Source organism: Neofelis nebulosa, chromosome 11 (genome assembly GCF_028018385.1).
Source record: "Neofelis nebulosa isolate mNeoNeb1 chromosome 11, mNeoNeb1.pri, whole genome shotgun sequence".
NCBI lineage: Eukaryota > Metazoa > Chordata > Mammalia > Carnivora > Felidae > Neofelis > Neofelis nebulosa.
In genome coordinates, this window is record NC_080792.1 from 24,650,047 (window position 1) to 24,674,477 (window position 24,431).

At 40.9% G+C, this 24,431-nt stretch overlaps 1 protein-coding gene and 1 long non-coding RNA gene across 2 annotated transcripts; one reads left to right on the forward strand and one right to left on the reverse strand.

Moving 5' to 3' along the window:
- Positions 1 to 48: 48 nt before the first annotated feature.
- SKA1 (spindle and kinetochore associated complex subunit 1) lies at positions 49 to 13,192 on the reverse strand. The gene is made up of 7 exons (XM_058692086.1): positions 13,040 to 13,192; positions 12,356 to 12,454; positions 9,682 to 9,806; positions 7,782 to 7,879; positions 4,761 to 4,898; positions 1,156 to 1,325; positions 49 to 368 (listed from the first exon to the last, which is right to left on the reverse strand). The coding sequence occupies exons 2-7, from the start codon at positions 12,441 to 12,443 to the stop codon at positions 220 to 222; spliced, it is 768 nt and encodes a 255-aa protein (XP_058548069.1). The 5' UTR covers positions 12,444 to 12,454; positions 13,040 to 13,192; the 3' UTR covers positions 49 to 219.
- A 110-nt stretch (positions 13,193 to 13,302) lies between these two features.
- On the forward strand, positions 13,303 to 24,418 carry LOC131490075 (uncharacterized). Its single transcript, XR_009250934.1, has 3 exons — positions 13,303 to 13,393; positions 16,196 to 16,232; positions 24,182 to 24,418. It is a non-coding gene; the product is annotated as an uncharacterized LOC131490075 (long non-coding RNA).
- The last annotated feature ends 13 nt before the right edge of the window (positions 24,419 to 24,431 follow it).

Below are 24,431 nucleotides of genomic sequence, written 5' to 3' on the forward strand. Positions count from 1 at the left end.
TAAAAACTTAAAAATATATATCTGGAAAAAATATTTAAGGAAAGAAAGTGAATTTTAAAATACATATGCTTTATTTACTAAAAAGTTTCATTTTTATAGTCAAGCAGAAAAGAAAATAAGAAAAGCAAAGAAGTTATATATAAAGAAATTACATATAAGGAAACTATAGGAGTGGCCTCTATACCTGACTCTTGGCCAGTTCTAGAGCTCAGGAGGACTTCAGGTTATAACGTATCGGGTAAGGCCTCCCCCTCGGACCTCGGAGAGCCTCCGGCAGTGTCGTAAGATATTCAGTATTACATGAAACCGCTTGTCAGCTTTCAAAGTTGTGAACTCCTTTATGTCTGCTTCCACTATAAAATAATGACCTGAAAAATAAAAATATTTGTGCCAATTTTCACGAGGACAACTTTCAAGATGAATCTTTAATGTGGTACAATGTGAATATGAATAACATTAATCATTTTTACTATTAGGCAACTGGAGTGAGATGCGGTATTCTTGCTGAAATAATCATTGTTCAACTGCAGTTGCACAATGTTTGTGGTAGCATTTTAGAAATGCACTCATCTGGTGGTACCCACTTTCCAAGAGGGAATATAGTATAGTGGTTGAAAGAATGAAACCCCCGTAGCTCTATCCCTTAACTGGCTGACCCTGGGCAAGTATCTTAAGTTCTTTTTGCCTAATCTGCAAAATGGGAGTAATGGTACATACCTTGTAAGATGTGAGGACTAAAGCTCTCAGTACACTATCTGGTACCTGTTAAGTGCTATGTAAGTATGACCAAGTGTTTTTCATTACTATTCCAATTCTGAAAACCCTGGGTATAGTTTCATAATAGACTCTAAAGCCATGTTTCTCAGCCTCGGAACTACAGACGTTTCTTTTCTGTGGAAGCTGTCTTGAGCACTGTACTAAAGTGTACTTTAACAGCATCTGTAGTCTCTAGATGCCAGTAGCACCCCCACCCTAGTTGTAACCACCAAATTATCTCCAGAGATGGTAAAAATGTTCCTTAGTGGGAAAGCCACCCCTGGCTGAGAACTACCTCTCTAGATTTAGAATTTTCTAGAATAAGTTTTGTTTCTCATGAGTTAGTTACATTCCAAACGGCTGACGTGCACACATACATATATATGCTATCATTTTTACCTTTGGTATCCTTTGTTTCTTCATCAATAAATCTGTGATAGAGATTTCTGGCCACAGAACTCATAGACTTCTTCGGCTGATATAGGATCTTGTATTTACTAACTATTGCCTTGTTGATTTCTTTAATAACATCATTAATTTGACAATAAGTTAAGCGGGATTTCATGTACCTGCAAATAAGTATATGATTCATTTTTTAAAAGAATCATTATACAAAATCATTTTCCTTGAAAAAATTTATGATGACTTTATACAGTAGCAGCTATTAGAACTCTTTATGCCAAGGGGCGCCTGGGTGGCGCAGTCGGTTAAGCGTCCAACTTCAGCCAGGTCACGATCTCGCGGTCCGTGAGTTCGAGCCCCGCGTCAGGCTCTGGGCTGATGGCTCGGAGCCTGGAGCCTGTTTCCGATTCTGTGTCTCCCTCTCTCTCTGCCCCTCCCCCGTTCATGCTCTGTCTCTCTCTGTCCCAAAAATAAAATAAAAAACGTTGAAAAAAAAAAAAAATTAGAAAAAAAAAAAAGAACTCTTTATGCCAAAAAAATGTATATCAACTTCCAAATAAACCACACATCTCAACAATTGACAGATTAAAGACATACCACAACGTATCAGTTGCTTATCTTCCCTACTTACACCTAGATATATTAACCTCCATTACCTACAGAAATAATACTACAATTTAAAATAAGGTCTCAAATACTGACTCAAATGGATTGGTTAACTGCAAGCCAGAGGTTTAAACATTTTTAAATGTTTGTGAGCAATGGAAAGAAAAATTTAAATATTAATAAATTAAATAACTCACACCACTCTAGTTTTCTGCAAACTTATCTGTTCTGAGAGAGAAAGAAAGAAAAAGAAAGGAGGAGGAGGAGGAGGAGGAGGAGGAGGAGGAGGAAGGAAGATGCGCAACAAAGGCCACAACAGAGATGGTAATTCCCATCAGGACACAGAGCCGATCGATCGCACAGGATGATGGCAGAGAAGAGGGCTGGGGGTGAGTCAGAGGACGGACTCCACCCCATTGAGCACTGGTCTTTCTCTAAATCCACTCTTCCAATCCCTTCTCCCCCTTGCTATGCTCCCCGTCACCTATAGTCTTAGAATATAAAAACAGGAGACTTGATTTCTCCGTATACACCAAAACCCAAACCCAATGATCTGCCTCAATTTTTCCCTTCAACAAAATGTGGGTTCATTATGTGAAACACTGCCCTTCTCTTCTCTCCAAAGGGACAGATTTCTTTCTTTTTTTTAAATGTTTATTTGTTTTTGACAGCAAGAGACAGAGCGCGAGCTGGGGAAGGTCAGTGAGAGGGAGACACAGAATCCAAAGCAGGCTCCAGACTCTGAGCTGTCAGCACAGAGCCTGACGTGGGGCTCGAACTCATGCCACAAGATCATGACCTGAGCCAAAGTTAGACACTTAACCAACTGAGCCACCCAGGTGCCCCCAAGGGGGCAGATTTCTAATCAAAACTTATTTAATAAAAAATAATACATGAATATGTTTAAAGAAAAATGTTCACATAGATCAAAACACATTTTCATTGTTCTTTTCTAAATTCATTTTTGCTGTTGTTTCTTACCACAATTCCCACAAACTGTTGATCCCACAAACTACCCCCCCGTCCAAAATAATTCCTTTAAATCCTCTGAACTATCACCTTAATTTCCTCAATACCTGTCCCCCCTCTTCTGCCAATGTTCTCCACTTTAACTCCACCCTCAGTATTAACTTTTTAAAGATAAATAAATGAAAGCCCCATGCCTGGAATACATTCTTCCTTACCCCAACCTTCCAAGTCCTCTCATTCACTAAATATCCCCTTAGTTTAAAAATGAATACTCTGGGCGCCTGGACGGCTCAGTCAGTTGAGTGTCCGACTTTGGCTCAGGTCACGATCTCATTAATTTGTGAGTTTGAGCCCCACATCAGGCTCTGCGCTGACAGCATACAGCCTGCTTGGATCCTCTGTTTCCCTCTCTCTGTGTCCCTCCCCTGCTCTCTCTCTCTCAAAACATAAACATTAAAAAAACCCCAAAACTCTACCATGCCTATTCTGATTTCCTTCATCTCTTCATGGAAGCATTTTCTAAAAACCCAGCTACTCTACTGATCCTCACACACATTTGCTTTTCCCTTTAGCTCAGCTAACGAGCAACAAAAATAACAATTTAAAAAACTGAATAGCGCCAAACAGAATTATCATGAAAATAAAGCAATCATAAAAAGAAATGACTGACCAAAAAAAATAAAGATTAAAGAGAAAGGTCAGTCTCATTTTGATGAAATGTAATACAACTATTAAAACCCAAGTTTACAAGAATAGCTAACAATGGCAAAATGCTCATGATAAAAAAGGAAGTAAGTGGTATTTACTGTATAACTACATTGTTGTCATAACAATCAGAAACAACCTATTATATACGTGAAATTAAATAAATATCCGGGTGGCCGAACTACAGAGGAGTTATTTTCTGACATCAAATATTTTCTAACATGTATTATTTGTATAATGGAAACGTAGTAAGAAATGCAGTAATATAGAGCCAAGAAATTAAGCAAAGCCCTGGAACTACATTAGTTTAAAAACATGAGGTTCCATGACGGGCTCTCCATTACTGTCCTCTGTAAAGAGCAAAGACCTTCCTCCAGGGAAGTTATCTGGTCTTACTCGCCCCTGTATTCTCCTCAGTGACCCAGGGCCTGGAAGGAGCATGTGGCAGAAGTTGAGTAGCAAACAGAAACCAAACACAACACTTGCCATTCCAATTCTCACACCTACGCAGCACGCTTCCCTTAAAAGTACAGCGAAACTGAGGCTACTTCTAAATTTTTTTTTTTTTTTTAATTTTTTTTTTTTTTTTTTTTCAACGTTTATTTATTTTTGGGACAGAGAGAGACAGAGCATGAACGGGGGAGGGATAGAGAGAGAGGGAGACACAGAATCGGAAACAGGCCCAGGAGCCCAGAGCCTGACGCGGGGCTCGAACTCACGGACCGTGAGATCGTGACCTGGCTGAAGCCGGACGCTTAACCGACTGCGCCACCCAGGCGCCCCAATTTTTTTTTTTTTTTAACGTTTATTTATTTTTGAGACAGAGAGAGACAGGGCATGAACGGGGGAGGGGCAAAGAGAGAGGGAGACACAGAATCCGAAGCAGGCTTCAGGCTCTGAGCCGTCAGCCCAGAGCCCGACGTGGGGCTCGAGCTCACGGACCATGAGATCGCGAGATCGCGAGATCGTGACCTGAGCTGAAGTCGGACGCTTAACCGCCTGAGCAACCCAGGCGCCCCCTGAGGCTACTTCTAAAATGTAACTGGATAAATCTCTATCACAAAATGGTCCTGGAACTCAGCAACAGACTGACCCATCTCTAGATCTCGCTATGAAAAGAGGTTTGACAACTAAATAAAAAATGATTGTAAGCATCTTCAAGAGACTTCCTGCATTTTCCTAGTACAATGTTAAGACTATTTTAGAAAAAAATCAATATTTGAACACAGCACACTATGAATATAATCAAGCTTTATGATTTAAACAATCATGTACGTCGACCATTAAAGAGTTGAATGTTAAAATTTATCTTAAATACTTACGCTGGAATGCCATTAAACTCATCGGAAGTTATAAATGACATTTCTTTAATACTTCTTTGTTCTTTTGGGTGCTTCTTTGTGGGTGCAGGTACCTCAACTTTGACTGGTTCTCCAGGGTCAACATCTGGCACATTAACACTAGGGAACAGAGATGCACACAGTTGTACAAGTGATGATCAGAATTCCGCAGCATACTAGAAAGTTTTCCCAACTGAAAATACTCAGTAACAAATACAAGATTCATCTTGTGATTGTTTTAGTCATTTTTTGCTGCCCCGACTCCTATGGTTCATGAAGATCTGAATAGTGAAGAGAACACTGAAAGATTAAATCCCCAAATCTTCAGTAACAGAATTTTATTTATATACCCCAAACATGGTGCATGCAGTAAATATGCTAACCATCTTTACCAGTCATTCCTCTGGCTCAAGCCAGTATGTGCAAAGTTGAACTTATCTTAACCTCTCAACAGCTTCTCTTCCTGACTCCCTATTTCTGGATGTACAAGCATCAGTCAGCTTCTACTTCTATTTTTCTAATTTATCCCATTGGTTGCTAGTATCAGTCCCTGCCTGTTGCAGACTCATTTTAGTTGCCAGCAATGAGCATGGAACTCTTGGATTCAGTCCTACCCAAATTTTGGAGTCAGTGAGAAGCCTAATATAGCTCCTACCCCACTAGCAAAGAGTCTAGAAATAGGTTGTAGCTTCTGGGTTATTTAGCTGCCAGGGAAGGAACAGACCCTTGTTTCTAGCAGCAAATGAAGCCACACTGGCTCAACTGTTCCAAAAAAGAAATGGGTTATAGGAAAGAGGAGATCGAACCCAGGAGTGAGTGAAGGGAATCCCAAGAAAGACAGGGAAGTGAGACCCCAAGATGACAGCTGAGCACCAGACACAGGGCGACCAGGCCTGACTGAGGTGGTAAGACTAAGGATGGCTGTGTTGTGTGTTGTCAAGATGAAGATGCTCAATGCTATGGTCCCATCGACCTTCTATGAGTGTTAACGTGAGACATCATGGTGAGGGTGGCTGACTTTTCTCTGTGCTTATCTTCACCAGGTGCTAAGGAAGCTCATGATTTCTCCTTCATGCCCTGCTGTGAGTATCAGCTGAAAAGAACCATTTCCACCTGCAGAAATGTTCTGCTTTGACTTTGGCTGAAAACTGAAACTAAGCCATAGCGAAGTCAGAAGAAGAAAAGTCCTCCTATTCCCCAGACCATATTCCTGCTGGATATCCGACGTCTAGTTCACACTACCATCCTGGCAGATCTCCTGTGAGGACCTGTGATCCTAGCATTCATTCATGACCTTGCCCATCACTTTCTCCTTGTAGGGAAATCGCAGGGCACCCTGACCACGCGAGGCACTCTGTTGAGCTTATCTTCTTCTGGAGAACTCCAGCCATCAGCAGAAATGTGGCTCTTCTACATAGCAAGGCTCGTGCCTTCCTTTAAGTTTTTCAAATTTAAACAGTATATTGTTTATAGAAACACTCAGGTAAGAGTATGATTATCATAAACACCAGGATGACTACCTCTTTGACAGAGGAAGGGTCTGCAAGGGAAGAAGGGTTGTAAGGTACCAGGAATATCCTATTTCTTAATCTGACTGGTAGATACACTGATGTTTGTTTATTCTTCTTCTTTAATTTGCACAAATAATGCTTTAGTCACTTCCTGTGTGTGTGTACACATATATATATATATTTCAAAAGTTAAAAAATTTTAAGTTATCCACGGCGTGTACTTGGAACCCTGGAAGAAGAATCCAGAAGCCTAGAGAGGTGGAGGTGGTGGAACCCTGGAAGGGCAAAACACAGGAGCTCTCAAATCACACAGACAAATGATGATGGGAGATGGCATTCAGAGCCAGGCAATGAGAGCAGAAGGGAGGCCAGGGACAGACAAAATCTTGCAGGGACAGCAGCTTGGCTGAGGGCTACAGAGAGCAAGACAGGCTGAAGGCACGGAGTTCCCGTCCCGGTGATGGGCGGAAGGCAGCAGGCATGACGGGTGGGTAACAAAGAACCAGTCAGTTGAGCCTCGGACACGCACAGTTGGAGAGAACAGCTCATTTATCAAGCTCCCAGCAAGCAATTAAAACAGCAGAACCAGAGGTCACGTCAAGGCTGGAGTTGGACATTTGAGAGCATTAACAGTGGTGTAAAGTATGCGTAAGCAAAACTCAGCAAAACCCAGCTGTAATTTAAAGGAGGGCAGCCAAGTCAGAGACGCGGGACAACAAAGCACCGTGGCAGAGCAACAAACAGAATTTCAGGAACAGAGAGACAGAGAGATAAAATCTGAGAAGAAGGATCAGGGCTAAAGGGGGGATTTCTTGATGAGTTTCCTCAGTGTGGCAGTAATAGCAGCCCAGAGCCAGGCTCAGGTCAGGGGCTCTGGGCAAAGGGGAGGCACAAGCATATACAGGCAGGGAACACAGCGGGGACACGAGTTTGAGGGGGAAAGCGAAGCCAAGTTTTTGGTTCCTTCGGCTGTTTTTAAGATGGGACGTGTATGAATCTTATTTTTACCCTAAAACAATGGTTCTCAGGAGAGAGACTGTCCCCCAGAGGACATATGGCAATGTCTGGAGACATTTCTCATTGTCACAACCGGCCGGGGGCGGTGAGGGCGCCACTGACGCGTAGTTGGTAGGTAGAGATCAGGGTTGCTACTGAACACCCTCACTATCCTCATAACAAAAAATCATCTAGCCTAAGAAGGCAACACAGCCGAAGTTGACAAACTCTGCTCTAAGGGAAAGAAATGAGAAAAAGTAGGAAAAAAGAGCCTAGCGGACACTCACCCATGGGAAAGAGGGACCTCATCGTCCAGAGGCAGCAGAATAAGACTGGGGCAGACAAAGCGAAACACTACTTCCAGTGTAAGTGACAACAACACTAACACTAACATAATCACTAACAAAATCACAAGCACATGAAAACGCAAAAGAGAGCTGAGGTGTTTAACGGTTTTATAAATGCAGACAGCAAGAATAATTATAAATACACTTACAAGTTCTGGGTTACTGTTACTTGAGGCAAATGGGGAGGAATGTTTTCTTTGAGATGTTCCACATCTTTATAATCCTCTTCGAGAGATGCACAGAGTTCCTAAAATTTAAAAAATGCTCCCCAATAAGCGGCTGTCCTGCCTGTGTGTTTTAAGACATTTTAAAGAGCACAAAAGATTCAACCACAATCACCATGACTGGGAGTGTTCAGAACGCAGAAGAGGTGGAAAAGCACAGGTAGCAGCAATATTTTTTTAAGAACCCTTTGGTTTCTAGAGCTGTTTTTGGATGGCAACATTGTATCTTTCTCTACTGTTTTTTTGTTTTTTGTTTTTTGTTTTCAGAGAAAACTGCTATAATCACATTACAACAGCTAGGGTTGACATTTAACTTCAGCCTTGGCAAGCAACTAAAAAATGCATGAAAGATTTATGTTTGTCATTCCGGTAAATTGCCTTTGTTGACTTAGCAAACCTTCCCCGGTGTTATCTGTGCAACAGCACCAGGGCAACAATGCATGCCTGGAACGCATGTACGAGAAGCTACACAGAATGATTTCCACTGCTGACCTGCATAATTCTCTAGCTTAATGGAAATTTCCACTGGATCATAATTGCTTGTGTTTGTTTTGTGTTGCCTTTATTTTACCTTTCACTAGAACTTGAGGCTATGAACTCATGCAAATGTAATAAGAAAAATACTCTACACCTTCGGAGCCCTGTCATCTGACTCTCAATCAAAACATGAACAAAAATTCTACCTAGGCTTCACTTCTAAATTTAACATTCACTAGACACACACTTAACTTTGGGTACTCCCAGGCAGGTTAGAACTGAAACCAATATTGGTTTCTGTTTTGAAACCAATCTCTCTTTCAAAGGACATCTCTCTTTCAAAGAGCCAAATGATGCTCAAGCCGCTAATTTCATTTCAACGAATAGTAGGATAGGCATATTCATGCCCATTCCTATGAAAAATCTTTACAGAGCTTAAGGATTATGAGGCTGAAAGGGTCCATAGAGGCCCCTGTTCACTCCCACTGAACACATCAATGGCTCTCAAAGCTTGAGGCAATGATGGACAAATTTGAGTATTTTCTCAGAAGTATACAAGCACTTTCACTAGCTTAGTCAATTAGAAAGCTTATTTAGAGGGGCGCCTGGGCGGCTTGGTCGGTTAAGCGTCTGACTTCGGCTCAGGTCATGATCTCACGGTCCGTGAGTTCGAGCCCCGCGTCAGGCTCTGTGCTGACAGCTCAGAGCCTGGAACCTGTTTCAGATTCTGTGTCTCCCTCTCTCTCTGCTCCTCCCCTGTTCATGCTCTGTCTCTCTCTGTCTCAAAAATAAATAAACGTTAAAAAAAATTAAAAAAAAAAAAAAAAAAAAAGAAAGCTTATTTAGAACAAAATGGTGTGTGAATGGGGCTCAAGTTTTTCTTGAGAATCCTTGTATTACATTTTATAGAACAGAGAAATGCAGAATGGAAGGAACCTAAGAAATAGTTCAGTATGCCCCATTAATTTCCAAATGAGGACAACAAGACCCCAAGGCGTAAGATGGCTTTCTCAGCATGGCAGAGGGTTCTAAGGGCAGCCAGAGTGAGACTCCACATCTCCTCACCCCAGGGCTAGTGTTCCTTCCACACCACTCTACCAGATCATTTGTTTCAATTAAAGCTACCAAGAATTATTCAGGAAATCTTCCTTTTTAGTAAAGTTCAACTTCAAGAAGAAAGAAACACCTGTGGAGTTCTGGAGTCCTTTATATTAATACAATGTAAATGACATTCTATACCATTAATAATTTACAAATCTAAGAACATTTGAAAGTATCCTTCAGAATTCCCTGGATTAGGCAATTTGTGTTTATTGCCCTTTTGTTTCTTTACTGAAAAAAATGTTACCTTGAGTGAATGGTTGGTTTGTTCTTGATACTGAATTTCCAATTCCAATTTATTTAGAAGTTCATTTACTACAATGATCTCATCTCCTATTTTATCTAATGTAGTCTTCAAGGTAGGTTCCTGACCTATCAATAAACAAAGATAAAATAGCAAATAAAATATATAGAAGACTATAAACAAAACTGTACTCTTTAACTCAATTGTACCCAATTAAACTCTTGGACCAGAGCTTTACTTTAGATAGAGATGCTTAGGGGAAGAGAAAGGACTATTGTTTCAACCCTAGGACCTGTCTCCATGGATAATCTTAAGATCTCATTTCTAAGTAATTGGAAGAGAAGGAAGGGAGAGATAAGTACAAAGCGTCCCCTGAGTCTTCTGTTTCTGGCAAATTCCTCCACCATAATAAAACACTTAGAAATGCCAGATAAAAGAAACACCCTTCTACATGCATAGCTGAGCTTTCATGAGAATAAGGTAAATCCCCAAGGGCTTCAACATGAAGGCAGACACACAGACTAGGCAGTGTGTGTGAGTCAGTGTTGCAACAGCCCTGACTGGGAGTGCAGAGGAAACCTGGGGAGAGAAGGCTGCCAGTCTCAGCAACCTAACACATTTGGTTTTAATGGGGATAAGAGCCAAGGCTTTGGGTCTTCAAAGTACAGGGTGTTAGAAGTTAGAATCCCAAATGAGGCTTCTTCATGGGATATATCTTCAGCAAAAGTGTAAACCTTAGAATTCTAATCACTGGCCAGGGAGAGAAGCTGATGTTTTGGACTGGCCCTCAGGGATGTGTGGAAATGGGGGAGAGCTTCTCTTCAGAATTTGTTAATAGCGGCTTGGGATTCACTTGGGTTTGAAATTCATATTTACACTATCCACACTATTCACTAAGCAGAAAAAGTAATATAAAAAGTCACAGGCTAGTAATCAGTCTGGGGCACTTGAAAGAAACAAACACCAGACATCTGTAAAGTAGCATGCTCTCGTATTCCCAACCCCACCTCCTGGCACCTCTCTCTAGCTCCATAGATTTGAGGATGGGAAAGCCAGAGTCTCCTCCTCCCTAGAAATAAAAGAAGTAATAAAAAAAATTTTTTTAAGAACAGATCAAAGGCACAAAAGAAAAACTATTCTCATAATCAAATCTTTCCATCTTTACTTCTAGTAACCAATGAAATACACATAAAAAAAAGCGTAATTAGGGAGGCAGGAAAAAAAAAATAAACAAAAGCACAATTTGACCCTATCCGTAGATTATGAAAGCAGAAGAGTGAAATGGTCAGAAGATTCAAGGCCTAAAGTCAGAGATGCCAGTACCTACTTTAAGGTTACTATGAAGATAAGTGAAAAAGTACATGTAAGATAAGTTGAACACTGTGCCCGGAATCTAGTAAAACATTCAGTAAATGCTAACCCCTACTCATCATTATAATGACAAACAACGTATAATTCTACCTGATAGAGCAATGCTAATTGCATTTGACAGGTTCATAACAACTAGAAGAAATTAGTAAGTAAATGAGAGTACTGATGTCTCTACCAAGATTAATTTCAGGGGATTAAATAACTAGTTTCGATACACTGGTATCTCCAATAACTTTTAGTCATTCAGGGCCTTATCTACTGATCTGTAGAAATATAATCAACTGAGCAAATATGCTACTTTTGATAGTAGTAATCTAGTACATTACAGCAGTCAAAAAATGTGTAGCAAACAAGTTACTGGGCTCTATTAAATAAGCTATGGAACCAGAAAGTCAAATTATTCTTCCCACATACACATGATGGTTACCCGGTATGTAGTAATCTAATAGGTCACATTGCTTCGGTCAGGTCTCATGCTTTGGTGGGGTCATTTGAATTCAAGCTTTAATAGTTTTATAGATCTCCAAATTTTAGGTGTTTATCCCACAATAATCACGCCTCCAGAAAGAGATTCTAAACAAGTTATTAACACACACAAAACCAAGCAAACAAAAGGTTTAAATTATCAATTCATACTACAAACTACAGAAAAGTTTACCACGATGGTGCCAGCAGATAGAATTCTGCCTATCAGTAAACCTTAAGCTTGCCTAGAGTGGACTGGGGAGCTCATAATTTTTATAAATAACATTTTCCCAGACTTGACAAAGATCACCTATTTCTTTGCACTGTCCCTGCCACATCCTTTCAGCACTTCAACACATTCTGGAAGATGGTTCCAACCTCCAAGTTTCCTGACCTTAAAAAACTGGACGTTTTCAATTGTTTGCTAGTCATACACACAGATAAGCTTCCTCCAAAGTAGATTGTGAGATGGGTTATGGGCTATTTCTACCTCTGTGGGTGTTTTCCACTTCTATATTTCTCCCTTACCTTTCAGTATCTCCATTTAGGTTTAGAACCACAAATGCCCCATAACCTTCAAATCTTACTATTGTGCCTTGTGTATCTCAAAAAAACATAAGCAATTAAGTCTAATTAATATCCAGTTCATTGTTCAGTATAACTGGCATTTTAGTACTTTCTGCAATAGTCAAAATATTAATGCTGGAAGGCTTCAAAAAAACACTACTCAAAAAGTTCAAATTACTGGTCACTTAACTAGGTAGGTGTAAGATATTGAAAGTGGAACAATAATTAAAATGCATTATCTATGTATAACGTCAGTGAAATCTGTTCTACTTACCACAGTTTCTTAATGACAGCATTCTTTTAATATTGCCAATTTTCTCATTAATATGAGAGCATAACTGTTCCAGGTCTGAGGAGGCCATCCTTTAAGCCTCTGAAGAAACAAACACACAACCATATTTACCAAGAAAAGGCCAAATTTCTGTTCACTTTCAAAATCCAATAATGGTAAATACCCATTTCTTGAAAAGAAAGTACAAAAACTCAATTTCTTTTAATTTTATAAAATTCAGTTTCTAAACACAGTCCAGCACCTGTCTCTGACCCTTCTGTAATCAACGCATCCCAAACCAAAGTACAGGGAATTTACGGGGACAAATGCACTGTTTACATATAATGACAACGTTGAGATCTTCTTTAAAAATGCAAAGTACACATAACTTTTAAGAAAAAACACAGTTAAGTGCACAGAAGTAGGTCCAAGTAAGCATGTCTTCCATGCTGTGGGGGTCTGGCGCTTTACGGTTTGGGGTCCATAAGAAGGCAGAGGGAGGGGAAGGAAGGGAGTCAGTTAATCACTCGCTCCGAGGGTAGGACAGAGTCTAAAGCAACCACTCCAGCTAACCGAGCGGTGGAAAGACAAGGCCGCCTCCACGGCTCCGCCCGGCTGCCCCGCTCCCGCACTCCGCCCCAGGAATGCCTATCGCCGGCTCCCGAGGGCACGACCCCCAATTCCAACCTCGAGAGGGTCCGGGAGCAAAGCGCCCACTCGCTGCGGGTTCCCGAACCGCCGAGCCCTTGAGTCCCGTCTCGGCCAGAAGCCCAAGATCGCGAGACGCGACTCAGGGCGAAATTCAAAGCGCCCGCCAGTATCCGGCGCCACGCAGGCGCACTTCGGCGTTCCCGGAACGCGGGCTTAAAGACAGTTCGAGTTACAGCGCCTTCCGGGGCCGCCCCTGAGCGGGGGGAAAGGGCGGGGCTGAGTGGGCTTTGAAGCGCCCGGCTGCCTGGGCCACTGCTCCTCCTAGCGCAGGCGGTGAGGCGTGATCCCTGGCCGTCACCACCCACCGGCCAGGGGCCGCGAGCTCTAACAGTGAGTGTCCAAGCTGGCTGCACGTTAAAATCACCAAGGGCAGCTTTTACAAATTCCAATTCCATTGAAATCAGGCACTCTGGAAGTGGGGCCCACTCCCTGATATTTTGAAAAGCACCCCAGATAACTCCAAAAAGCACCCAAGTTTGTGAACTTAGAGACGGGGAGGGACCTTGTCCTCATAGAGTTTACAGCCTCTGTGAGCGCGAATACAAATTTAAGATAAAAAAGGTTAGGGGCGCCTGGGTGGCTCAGTCGGTTGGGCGTCTGACTTCAGCTCAGGTCATGATCTCGCGGTCGTGAGTTCGAGCCCCGCGTCGGGCTCTGTGCTGACAGCTCAGAGCCTGGAGCCTGTTTCGGATTCTGTGTCTCCCTCTCTCTCTGCCCCTCCCCTGTTCATGCTCTGTCTCGCTCTGTCTCAAAAATGAATAAACGTTAAAAAATTTTTTTTAAAAGATAAGAAACGTTAGTTACCCCTGTTGAAAAAAAAAAAAAAAAAAAAAGGGAAAGTATCCCCGAGCTGGCGTGGCATCTCCACAGTCATCAACTATGCAGATTCCTTCTAACTTTTGGCACCACCCTCCACAGCGTCATGCATTCTGGTCTTCAGGTTGTCTGTGAAGCAAGATGACCCTGCCAATTCCTTCCTCAGGTCTTGGTCTAAGGCAGCAGAAAAGAGACCAGGGTCACATTCATGGAAGCCACACCCAATGGCTTCTATCTGATTTCACAGGTCATTCACATCTGCAAGCAAGACTGGAAGAAAAAAATCATCAAAAAGGTTTTTGATTTAGATAGCTACATTGCATCCTCAACCATGTAGGGGTTCTGCTTGTAAGGGAGAAGGAGAGCATAGGTTCTGGATAGGCACATAGCAGCCTTGGCCATTTCTACTTACTACTTTTAAAAATCTCTGAGGGAAAATTTCAAACTTATAAAGTTAGAACTTAAGATAATGAACCCCATGCTCAACCCATCACCCCAGCTTCAACCATTATTAATTTATCTCACATTTTGTTTCATCTGTACCTCCTGTCCTCTTACCTTTTACCTACTGGAATATTTTGTTTATTTTTTATTGTTACTATTTTTATTTTAGAGAGAGCATGCAAATGGGGGAGGGGACAGTGGGAAAGAGAGAGGGAGAGAGAGAGAATCCCAAGCATGCTCCACACTCAGTGCAGAGCCCTACTTGGGACTCAATCCCATGACCCTGGGATCATGACCTGAGCCAAAATCTAGAGTTTGGCTGACTCAGCCACCCAGGGACCCCTGGAATATTTTGAAGCAAATCTCAAATATTGTATCTTTCCATCCAAAACATCTACATATTTATCTCCTGAAAATAGAAACTCTTTAAAAATTACCATGTTAGCATGATCACACATAAGTATTTTAACAATTATTTCTGAATACCAAATATCCAATGTTCAATCCCCTGATTATATCATCATTTATTTTTAAACTTTCGTTTGTTTGAATTAGAATCCAAATAAGAGTCACACATTGTTATTTGGTTGATACATTTTTAATGTTTCTTTTAATTTTGACATACCTACTTATCTAAGGCTAAGTCATTTAACAGGAACAAAGCCTTTCATTGTAGGAATAAATGTAAGGCCTCAAATGTCAATATTCTAAGAAAAATAACACAGCAACACAAATTCACCCTGTAGCATCAAGGACAAACATTATCAGATTATTTCCCATGAGAAAATAAATAGGAAGATGAGAGCATAAAGGCACTGAATTCAAGAGGAGAGGGGGGGAAATGTGGAAAAAATATAGAAATGAGTAACTGGATTACACTGCCTAGTTCATATTTCTTTCTAAGACAGGATTATTTATCAAGACTTCAAATACAATGACAGAAACTCAAGCCAAACTGACTTAAGCAAGAAAAAAAAGACTTCATTTGGCTTATAAAACAATAAAGGGTACATGTGTAGGTCTTCAGTTACAGCTGGAGCCAGAAATTCAAACATTTTATTAAAGAACCACCTCTATCTCTCAGTTCTGCATTCCTCTGTGCTGATTCCATTCCCAGGCAGCCTTTTCCCTATGGTGACCGCTGGTACCTCTAGACTCAGACTCTAATAGGTTAGCAGTTCTTGCTTTCCTATGGAATCTAGCAAAATCATTGGTCTAATTTGAGTCATCTGCCCAGTCTTAAACTAAGCAGCCTGTTTGGGGGGGTGGAATGGTCAGGTTGGCCACATATCCTGGAGCTGGGAGTTAGGATAATCCTACCCAAAACACAGGGTCTGAGAGTAGGACAGAAGTGGTTTCTGGAATGTAATTTTACAGACAAGGATGAGGAAATTGGGAGGGGTTGTTTTGAACAAAAGTTTGTTGGAGAAAAGCAAGAGTTTCTCATTGGCTGAGTTGCAGAGGGAATTGATTTCTTGTAGGGGATGCAATGTACATCTTTCTCTGTTGGGGTCTGTAATTGATGATTCCTTCTTATTGATGATTCTTCTGCTGGGGTCTATAATTGACAATTCTTCCTATAATTGACATGGAATGGTAAGGCTCCTTCTAGTCTCCTGATTCCATGTCAGAGAGGTTTCCCTTTATTTTTATATGAGCAAGATAGAAGAAATTGCTGGACTGGTCCTTGCAAGAAATATAAGCAAGAGTAAAAGCAATGTGAACTCTAGTCTTCAGGGAAAAATAATAACAATGATAACATCAATAAACTTTTAGTGGGTACTTAGTCTAATTCAGGCATTTTGCACAGATTATCCGATTTAATCTTTGTAATAAACATGAATACTTACAATTATGATCTGTAATTTACAGATGAGGAACTGAGGATTACAATCACGTACTTGCACAAGTGAGTATCTCAGAGCCTGTCCTCTTTTGATGAAACTCTCTTACCTCTCGGAACCAAAAGGGTCTTTCACTCACTCCCATGTTTTATGTTTTGAACCTAAAGACTTCCATCATTGTTTCATTCTCTCATGCCATGCATATTCCACATGTGCAATTCTGGATTATTTATGAATTCTAAGTGTTTGATACTCAACTGACTTTGACAGAAAATACTTTTCTTTGTACTTTTTGTACTTCCTCTTTGTCCTTTTCTTGCAGCTAGGGGTCAAGTTTAATTTATTTCTGGATGTCCCCAAGTCAGAATCAACTAAGATCCGCATTGTAGAATAAAGATCAAAATCTCTTTAAGCAATAGGACTCTGCGCTTCTGGGAAGCTGGAGAAATATTTAACCCTCTGGTTTTAACGGTGGATAGTGACCAATAAGTTTGGGGACAGCTTCATAGCTCTACTTCCTGAAGAGGGAAAGCTCCCAGTGTAATAGACGGGGTGCATTCTGAGATACCTCACGGATCAGAGATAGGCCTGACCCTTTGGGGAGTTATAACATTCAAGGCAGATGAGTTATAACATTCAAGGCAGATTGTGTTTTTACATTCCCTGCTAAACTACGCTCCTTTATCTTGTTCTTAAGTCATTTTCCAACTGACAATATTAAAACCCAAGGCATATACTCATTATACAGTTCTCATGGGGACCATTTCTCAATTCTCATTGCCTGTCATAGCAGCTGAGGTGAATCAGCCCAGAAAATCAAACTCCTCACTTTTACAATGTTTCGTACCCTAAAATGATTTATGCCTCTTGGTGGCATTTTTTTTGGTTTTGTTTGTTTGTTTGTTTGGTCGAGGGTTTTTTTTTAAACTAGAGAGAAAAAGAGAAAGAAAAAAGCTTACACTTTTCCCCTAGTGTTCTCTCCTCATTTTATGGAGTCTTTATCCAGTGTGTGCTTTTTTAGTGTTATACTTAGAGCCCCAATTTCCGGGCCACCAGGGTGTCTTTTACGAAGACTCAGAGGGATGTAGTATGATTAGAGGCAGGGAAGGAAAGTCACCAGCATGAAAACTACACACATACTTCTCTCTCTGAGAGAATTCCACCCATTCGTGAGAAAGAGAAAGACGGGGGGAAAAAATATCAAGAGACCTTTAGGTAGTCCCAGCTCAGTCATTAACTAGCTCTGTGAACTTGAGGGAGTGGATGACTTCTGACATCATGCTCAGCTCAAAGCATTAGGGTTTGTTCCTTTTGAGAAGTATTTCCTGGGGAGCCTGGGTGGCTTAGTCAGTCAAACACCTTACTTCTGGTTTCAGCTCAGGTCATGATCTCATGGTCGTGGGATTGAGCCCTGAGTCAAGCTCTGTGCTGGGCATGGAGCCTGCTTAAAATTGTCTCTCTCCTTCTTCCTCTGCCTCTTCCCCACTCGCACGCATGTGTGTTCTCTCTCTCTCTGTCTCTCAAAAAGAAAAAAAAAAAAAAGGAATTCCCTCTCCTGTGACCTGCTTTTAAATATAAACATGACAAGGTGGAGAGTAATAGACTTTTAAGTGAAAAGGGAGAATTAAGACTGACCCACATTTTGCTTTCCCTACTTCTTAACAAATGTCCTCCAAACAAGTTTTTTTTAAATCCTTGCCTCCCAAAAAATCATTAATAATTGGCAATAAACAGAGATAATGTAAGGCGATAAACTTCAAAAACTGACGTCAAGGAGGGAAGTAGAAGATTCTGGAGCAAAGTGGAAAGGCAGAGGCCTGACTCCTCACCACACCACCACCTGAAATCATATTGGAAAACCCACAAATCTAAGAATTGCAAGCAATCTGAAGATTACCAACTGAGGGATAGCCTTTCTTTCCCCCCTATTCTTGGCAATCACTCCGTCTCTGAGTCCAGTTTCCCATTGGGAAATGACCCAAAGGTTGAGCGTGTTCCTCAAAGGGATGGACTATTCGTTGAAACTGCGTAAAGCTGAACAATGGCTCGGTGCATTTAACAATGAAAATGGGAAAGTGGGAGAGGCAAGGAAGGAGGAAATCATGCAAGGAATGCTAAAGAAAATGATCTATAGGAATACATAAAGGAATAGCAAGACATTTTATATCTCTGTGAATTGTATATATACTAATTAAAAATAAGACCTCATCAAGAAGAGAGTAAAGAGAAAAAAAAGAAAATGATAAAAAGGAGAGCTTCAGACTGAAAAATATAAATTGAGGGGTGCCTGCGTGGCTCAGTATGTTAAGTGTCTGACTTTGGCTTAGGTCATGGTGTCACGGTTTGTGAGATCGAGACCTGCATCTGGCTTTGCCCTGACAGCTCAGAGCCTGGAGCCTGCTTCGGATTCTGTGTCTCCCTCTCTCTCTGCCCCTCTCCTGCTCATGTGTGCTCACTCTCTCTCTCTTAAAACAATACACACACACACACACACACACACACACACACACACACACTTCTTTTATTAAAAAATTAGTGGTTTCCCTAGAATTTGCAATATACCATAATATTTGTGGAGCTAAAAAAATTTTTTTTAACGTTTATTTATTTTTGAGAGACAGAAACAGAGCATGAGCAGGGGAGGGGCAGAGAGAGGGAGACACAGAATCTGAAGCAGACTCCAGGTTCCACCTGGAGGGGCACCTGGGTGGCTAAGTCGGTTAAGTCACCAACTCTTGATTTAGGTTCCAGTCATGATCTCACACTAATAGAATTGAGCCCTGCGTTAGGCTCTACTCTGAGCTTTGAGCCTGCTTGGGAATCTCTCTCTCCCTCTCCCTTTGCCCCTCCCCCTCCCCCTCTCAAAATAAATAAATAAACATTTAAAAAATATACGTATATACATATAAATTGAGGGGCCAAAAACACGATTACAGAATTAATACACTGAATTACAAATAGCAAGGAATAGAAGAGACACCTTTGGAAATCAAGTTAAGAGAAAAGCTTAAGATGATCAGAGTACATGCAGTTGCAAAAAAAAGAAATTAAAGAAAACACAGAGAAGCCCACAGAAACAGAAGATAGAAATGATCCAACGTGAGGATAATTTGTGTCCTAAATGCAAAGTAACCCCCATAATGGCCAGAAGATTTAATAAAGGTGATTACCCAGAAAAAAAAAATTGAGCTTCTAGGTGGAGATGCACACCGCATTCAAGGAAAAGTTATTAAGGGACGCTTTACAACTGTAAATATCAGAGGTAAGTTATTCCACCTTAAGGATAAAGAAAGAATAATTCAACCATTCAGGTGAAAAGCGAATTGACTACAAGAAAGAAAAAAAAAATCAGGCTGGCTGGCTGGCCTCCAACAACGGTACAGTAGCATTCCTCCCCCCATATTCTTTTTTTTGAAACATTTCAGCCATACAAAAAAGTAGAAAGAATTGAACAGCAAACATTCATATACCCTTCACTTAAATTCTTCAAATTGAAACATTTGCAATTTTTTCCTTCCTATATATCTGTACATACACAGTGGTGGTTCTAAAACTCCACCAATACAGAACCTGGAGCCTGCTTCAGATTGTGTCTCCCTCTCTCTCTGCCCCTCCCCCACTCATGCTCTGTCTCTGTCTCTCAAATAAACATTAAAAAAAATTTTTTTAGCCCCACAAATATTATAGTATATTGCAAATTCTAGGGAAACCACTAATTTTTTATGAAAGAAGTATAACTGTTTACTAATAAAAAATGCTCAGGGCACCCGGGTGGCCCAGTCGGTTAAGTGTCTGACCCTTGATTTTGACTCAGGTCATGATCTCACAGTTCATGAGATCAAGCCTTGTGTCAGGTTCTGTGCTGACGGTGCCAGAGTCTGCTTGGCATTCTCTCTCTCCTTCTCTCTCTGCCCCTCCCTTGTTTTCTCTCTCTCTAAATAAATAAATAAACTTAAAAAATAAACCATGCTCAATGAAACTCAAAGAAAGTAGAAAAAGAAGCCTCTGGCAACAAATAGAAAATACTTACAAGCATGACTGATATTAACCCAAATATATGAATAATCACTTTATTTTTTTTAATATAGCCTTTTTAAAAAATTTCTTAATTTTATTTAAATCCAACTTAGTTAACAAACAGCATAAAAATAATTTCAGGAGTAGAATTTAGTGATTCATCACTTACATATAACACCCAGTGCTCAATAATCACTTTAAATGTGAATGGGTCTAATTATGCCAATTAAAAGACAGAAATTGTCAGAGTGGATTAAAAAAAAAAAAAGTAAGACCCAACCATAAGTTGTCTACAAGAAAACCACTTTGAATATACAGAACCCAATAGATTAACAGTAAAGGTATGGAGAAAGATTACAACGATAATGCTAATCAAAAGAAAACTAAAGTAGTTATATTCATTTTGGACAAAGTAGACTTCAGAACAAGGAAAATTATCAGGGATAAAAAGCGACACTACAGAATAATAGAGGGGTCATTTTCCAAGAAGACTTACATTCTTAAACATGCATGCACCTAACAGCAGAGCATCATAATATGTGAGGCAAAACCTAATAGAAAAAAAAGAAAAATAGACCAATGCGCTATTATAGCTGGAGATCCAACATCTGCCCATCAATAACTAACAGATCAAGCAGGCAGAAAAATCATTTACGATATAGTTTAACGGAACAACACTATAAATTGATCTAATTGACATTTATGGAATATTCTGGCTAACAAAAGCAGAATACACATTCTTTTCAAGCTTGCAGAGACCATTCACCGAGACAGACCACATTCTGGGCCATAAAGTACACCTTCTTATTTATTTATTTATTTATTTATTTATTTATTTATTTATCTTTGAGAGAGAGAACTCGCTGGAGGGGCAGAGAGAGAGGGAGAAAGAGAGAATCCCAAGCAGGCCCCACATTGTCAGCGCAGAGCCCAACACTGGGCTCAATTCCATGAACCTTGAGATCACAACCTGAGCTGAAATCAAGGGTAGGACACTTGACCCACTGAGCCACCCAGGCACCCCATGGGCTATAAAGTACACCTTAAAAAATTTAGAAGACTACAAGTGATACAAAGTATATTTTTAGACTACAATGGAATTAAACTCTTAAAAGTCATATCTCGAAATTGAGTCACATTGTTGGGTTAGGGCTTCAACACACGAATTTTGAGGGGACATGACTCACTATATCGTACACACACACACACACACACATTTTCAACTATGAGAGGCTAACTTATGTCTCTGGCTTCTAGAGTCTAGCATTTTAATGCAACAGAATATGTCCATGTAATAAAAGAATAAGGTGAGAAGTTCAGCGGCCTGTTGAGGGGAAGGGACAAGGACGCAAATAAAAAACTTATTTTTTCAATAATATTAAGAAGGAAATCTTTCTTCCCTCTACCTCACATATTCTAGAGGATGGTTGTTGCACTTGGGGGGCATAAAATACCCAACCCAAACAATAACAAAGTATAAATAGCCCCTTGAATCCTGACTGGTTGTGGTTAAGCTGACCTCAAGAGAGACTCAGAGCTGACTAGAAATTGGAGCACCGGTTTCTACTAAAAGAAAAGGAGGACGAGATGTATTAATAGAGCAGCTTTATAGTACAAAATCTCCCCAGTTTTTCACAGAGATTGTATGTTACTGTTTTCTGCCATATGCTTAGTTCACACAAAGAGTAAACACACTATATAATCAATGCCTTGACAAAAATAAGACGGAAAAAAACCTGGGTAATTTGAGGAGAATTTAATCAAAGGGACTGCTTGAAATACATGGCAGAGTTTTCAGAAGGTGACAATTGATGGTGCAGTTCCCTGGGGTTTATAACCTTAAGGAACAGTTATTATCTCTAAATGTGAAGACTTAAAGTCACATGAGTTTGGGGAGGCAGCTCTGTGGAAGCGGCCACCTGGCAGGAGCTGTGGCCTCTGGTTAGGTTCAGAGCACCCCTGTCAGAAACTCAACAGGAAGGAAGCTAGGAGAATAAATATCTGCCTGTATTTTCCTCCCACCTGTGGGTCTTCTTCTGATAACCCCTACTTCCATTGGCTGGACCCATCCTGAAGCCAGGAGGCAAAGGGATATCTTGAAGCAGTCCATATAGGTCAGGCCCCCTCAGTCCAGGACTGGGTGGACAATCATGGAGAGTGGATCTTGAGGAGAAGTTAACTAACATGTACACTTAGGTCGTGGCTTTCACATATCGATATACTTTGAATTTGGTAAAATATTTCTTAGAACAGAGCATCAGTACTTTATGTATAAATATTTGAGATCAAGTATTATAAGTCACAAAAACCATATCTTTTGACAGAGACTTTTCCCAAAACATTGAACACGTAAAGGACACTGTTATATTCATAGTTATAAACTGGGCCTTTTCCAATTCTCGAGGCAGAGAACAGCAAGCCTTGCCAAATTTTCTAGAATCAATTAATTGCAGAAATACCTGCCAGTCAGATGTCTACTAATGGGTCACAGGAAAACCAGAAAGAACTGTTTGTATACCATTTATATAGATGTGTTCATTTTGCTGAATATGTTCTAATCTTCTAGAACCAAGGTGTTTTTCTTGCTTATCTTCTGCAAGTTCTTCTCCTTAAAAAAAAAAAAAACTTAGCAATAAAAATGAAAACTCAAGGGGCACCTGATTGGCTCAGCTGGTTAAGCATCAGACTCTGGCTCAGGTCATGATCTCATAGTTTGTGAGTTCAGGCCCCGCATTGGGCTCCGTGCTGACAGCTCAGACCCTGGAGCCTGCTTCGATTTCTGTGTCTCCCTCTCTCTCTCTCTCTGCCCCTCCCCTGCTCATGCTCTCTCTCTCTCTCTCAAAAATAAATTAACATTAAAAAATTTTTTTAATGAAGACTCAATTAGAATTTCATTTTATTAACTGTCATTATGATGTCCAAATCTGTATAATGAGGTGATTTCCACATTTTGGAAAATTCTATCTGTGTAGATATGACCAAGCAAACAGAGTATGCTTCTACATCTTGTGTAAGCCTTAAAGCTAAATTAATAATAATTCATGTATTTCCAAGATGCTTATAAGATTTTAGATCTTTACATCAAAGATTGATCAGACCTCATTAGAACACTCCCAGGATTTACTATATCTCCCAGACCTCCAAATAAACTTCCCAGACAACCTAGGAAATGGTTGAATTACATCAGAAATCTCTCACATGATGTTAAATTACTGTTATAGCAGAGGGGACAAACCCAAGCACAGATTTATCCTCCCGGTTGCTATTGACGTTTGAGAGAAATGGAGGCTGCCTAGAAGGGTTCTGAGCCGCAAACAACTCCCCAGAGCCTAGCCGCACTCATAGGAAGCAACACAATCATGCCAGCTCAGATGTGCCCATGCCACGGTGGTGCCTACAGCAGCAAAGCTCAATCCTTCCCCTGTCCACAGCTTAGCGGTTCCATGCACATTCTGCAGGTGAGTGGCTCAGCTCTTCCCTCATCACACCTCAGTGAAGCTGCTCCCAGGACCTACACTGGCCCATTTTCTTCTCTGCCCTACATGGGTCCCTATACCCCACTGCCAGACCATGCACTTTCCGTTAATACCTGGGCCCAGCTCCCCGCCCCACTTCACACGATGCATTTCCACACTACCTGCCCCGTTGCCTGTCGGAGCAACAATCCCCACCATCCATCATACTTCACGGGTCTTGCCCAGCTCTTGGTTATGCCCTTCCATCCATGGCAGCTATGGAATGGTAACAGCACCCTTCTTCGTACTGACTGCCTCATGCTTATTGTTCATCAAAATAGACTGGTGATTCAGCTCATTGAAGGCCAAATCAGAGTTCAACTGTGCACGGACCCCTCCCCCAATTCGGATGTTGAAGTCCTAACCACCACTACCTCAGAGTGTGACCTCATTTGGAAATGGGGTCTTTAAAGGGCTAATCAAGTTGAACTGAGGCCAATAGGTGGGTACTAATCCAATATGCCTGATGTCTTTATTAAAAGGGGATATTTGGACACAGAGATACAGATGAAGGGAAGACACGGTAAAGACGCAGGGGGAGTACAAGCCAAAGAGAAGGAAGCGTGGGACAGATCCTTCCCTCACAGCCCTCAGAAGGTACCAATGCTGCCAGCACCTTGGTCTTGGACTTCCATCCTCCAGAACTGTGGGACAACAAACTTCTGTCATTTACGCCACCCACTCTGTGGCACTTTGTTACAGTGGGCCTAGCAAACCAATATAGGATATACT

What these genes read in the sequence shown, in the direction of transcription:
- SKA1 (XM_058692086.1), bottom strand. Translation starts at nt 12,443, where the DNA reads ATGGCCTCCTCAGACCTGGAACAGTTATGCTCTCATATTAATGAGAAA. An exon ending in AAACCAACCATTCACTCAAG is followed by an intron (nt 7,880 to 9,681) that starts GTAACATTTTTT and finishes TTTAAATTTTAG; the next exon opens with GAACTCTGTGCATCTCTCGA. An exon ending in AGAAACAAAGGATACCAAAG is followed by an intron (nt 369 to 1,155) that starts GTAAAAATGATA and finishes TTTATTTTTCAG; the next exon opens with GTCATTATTTTATAGTGGAA.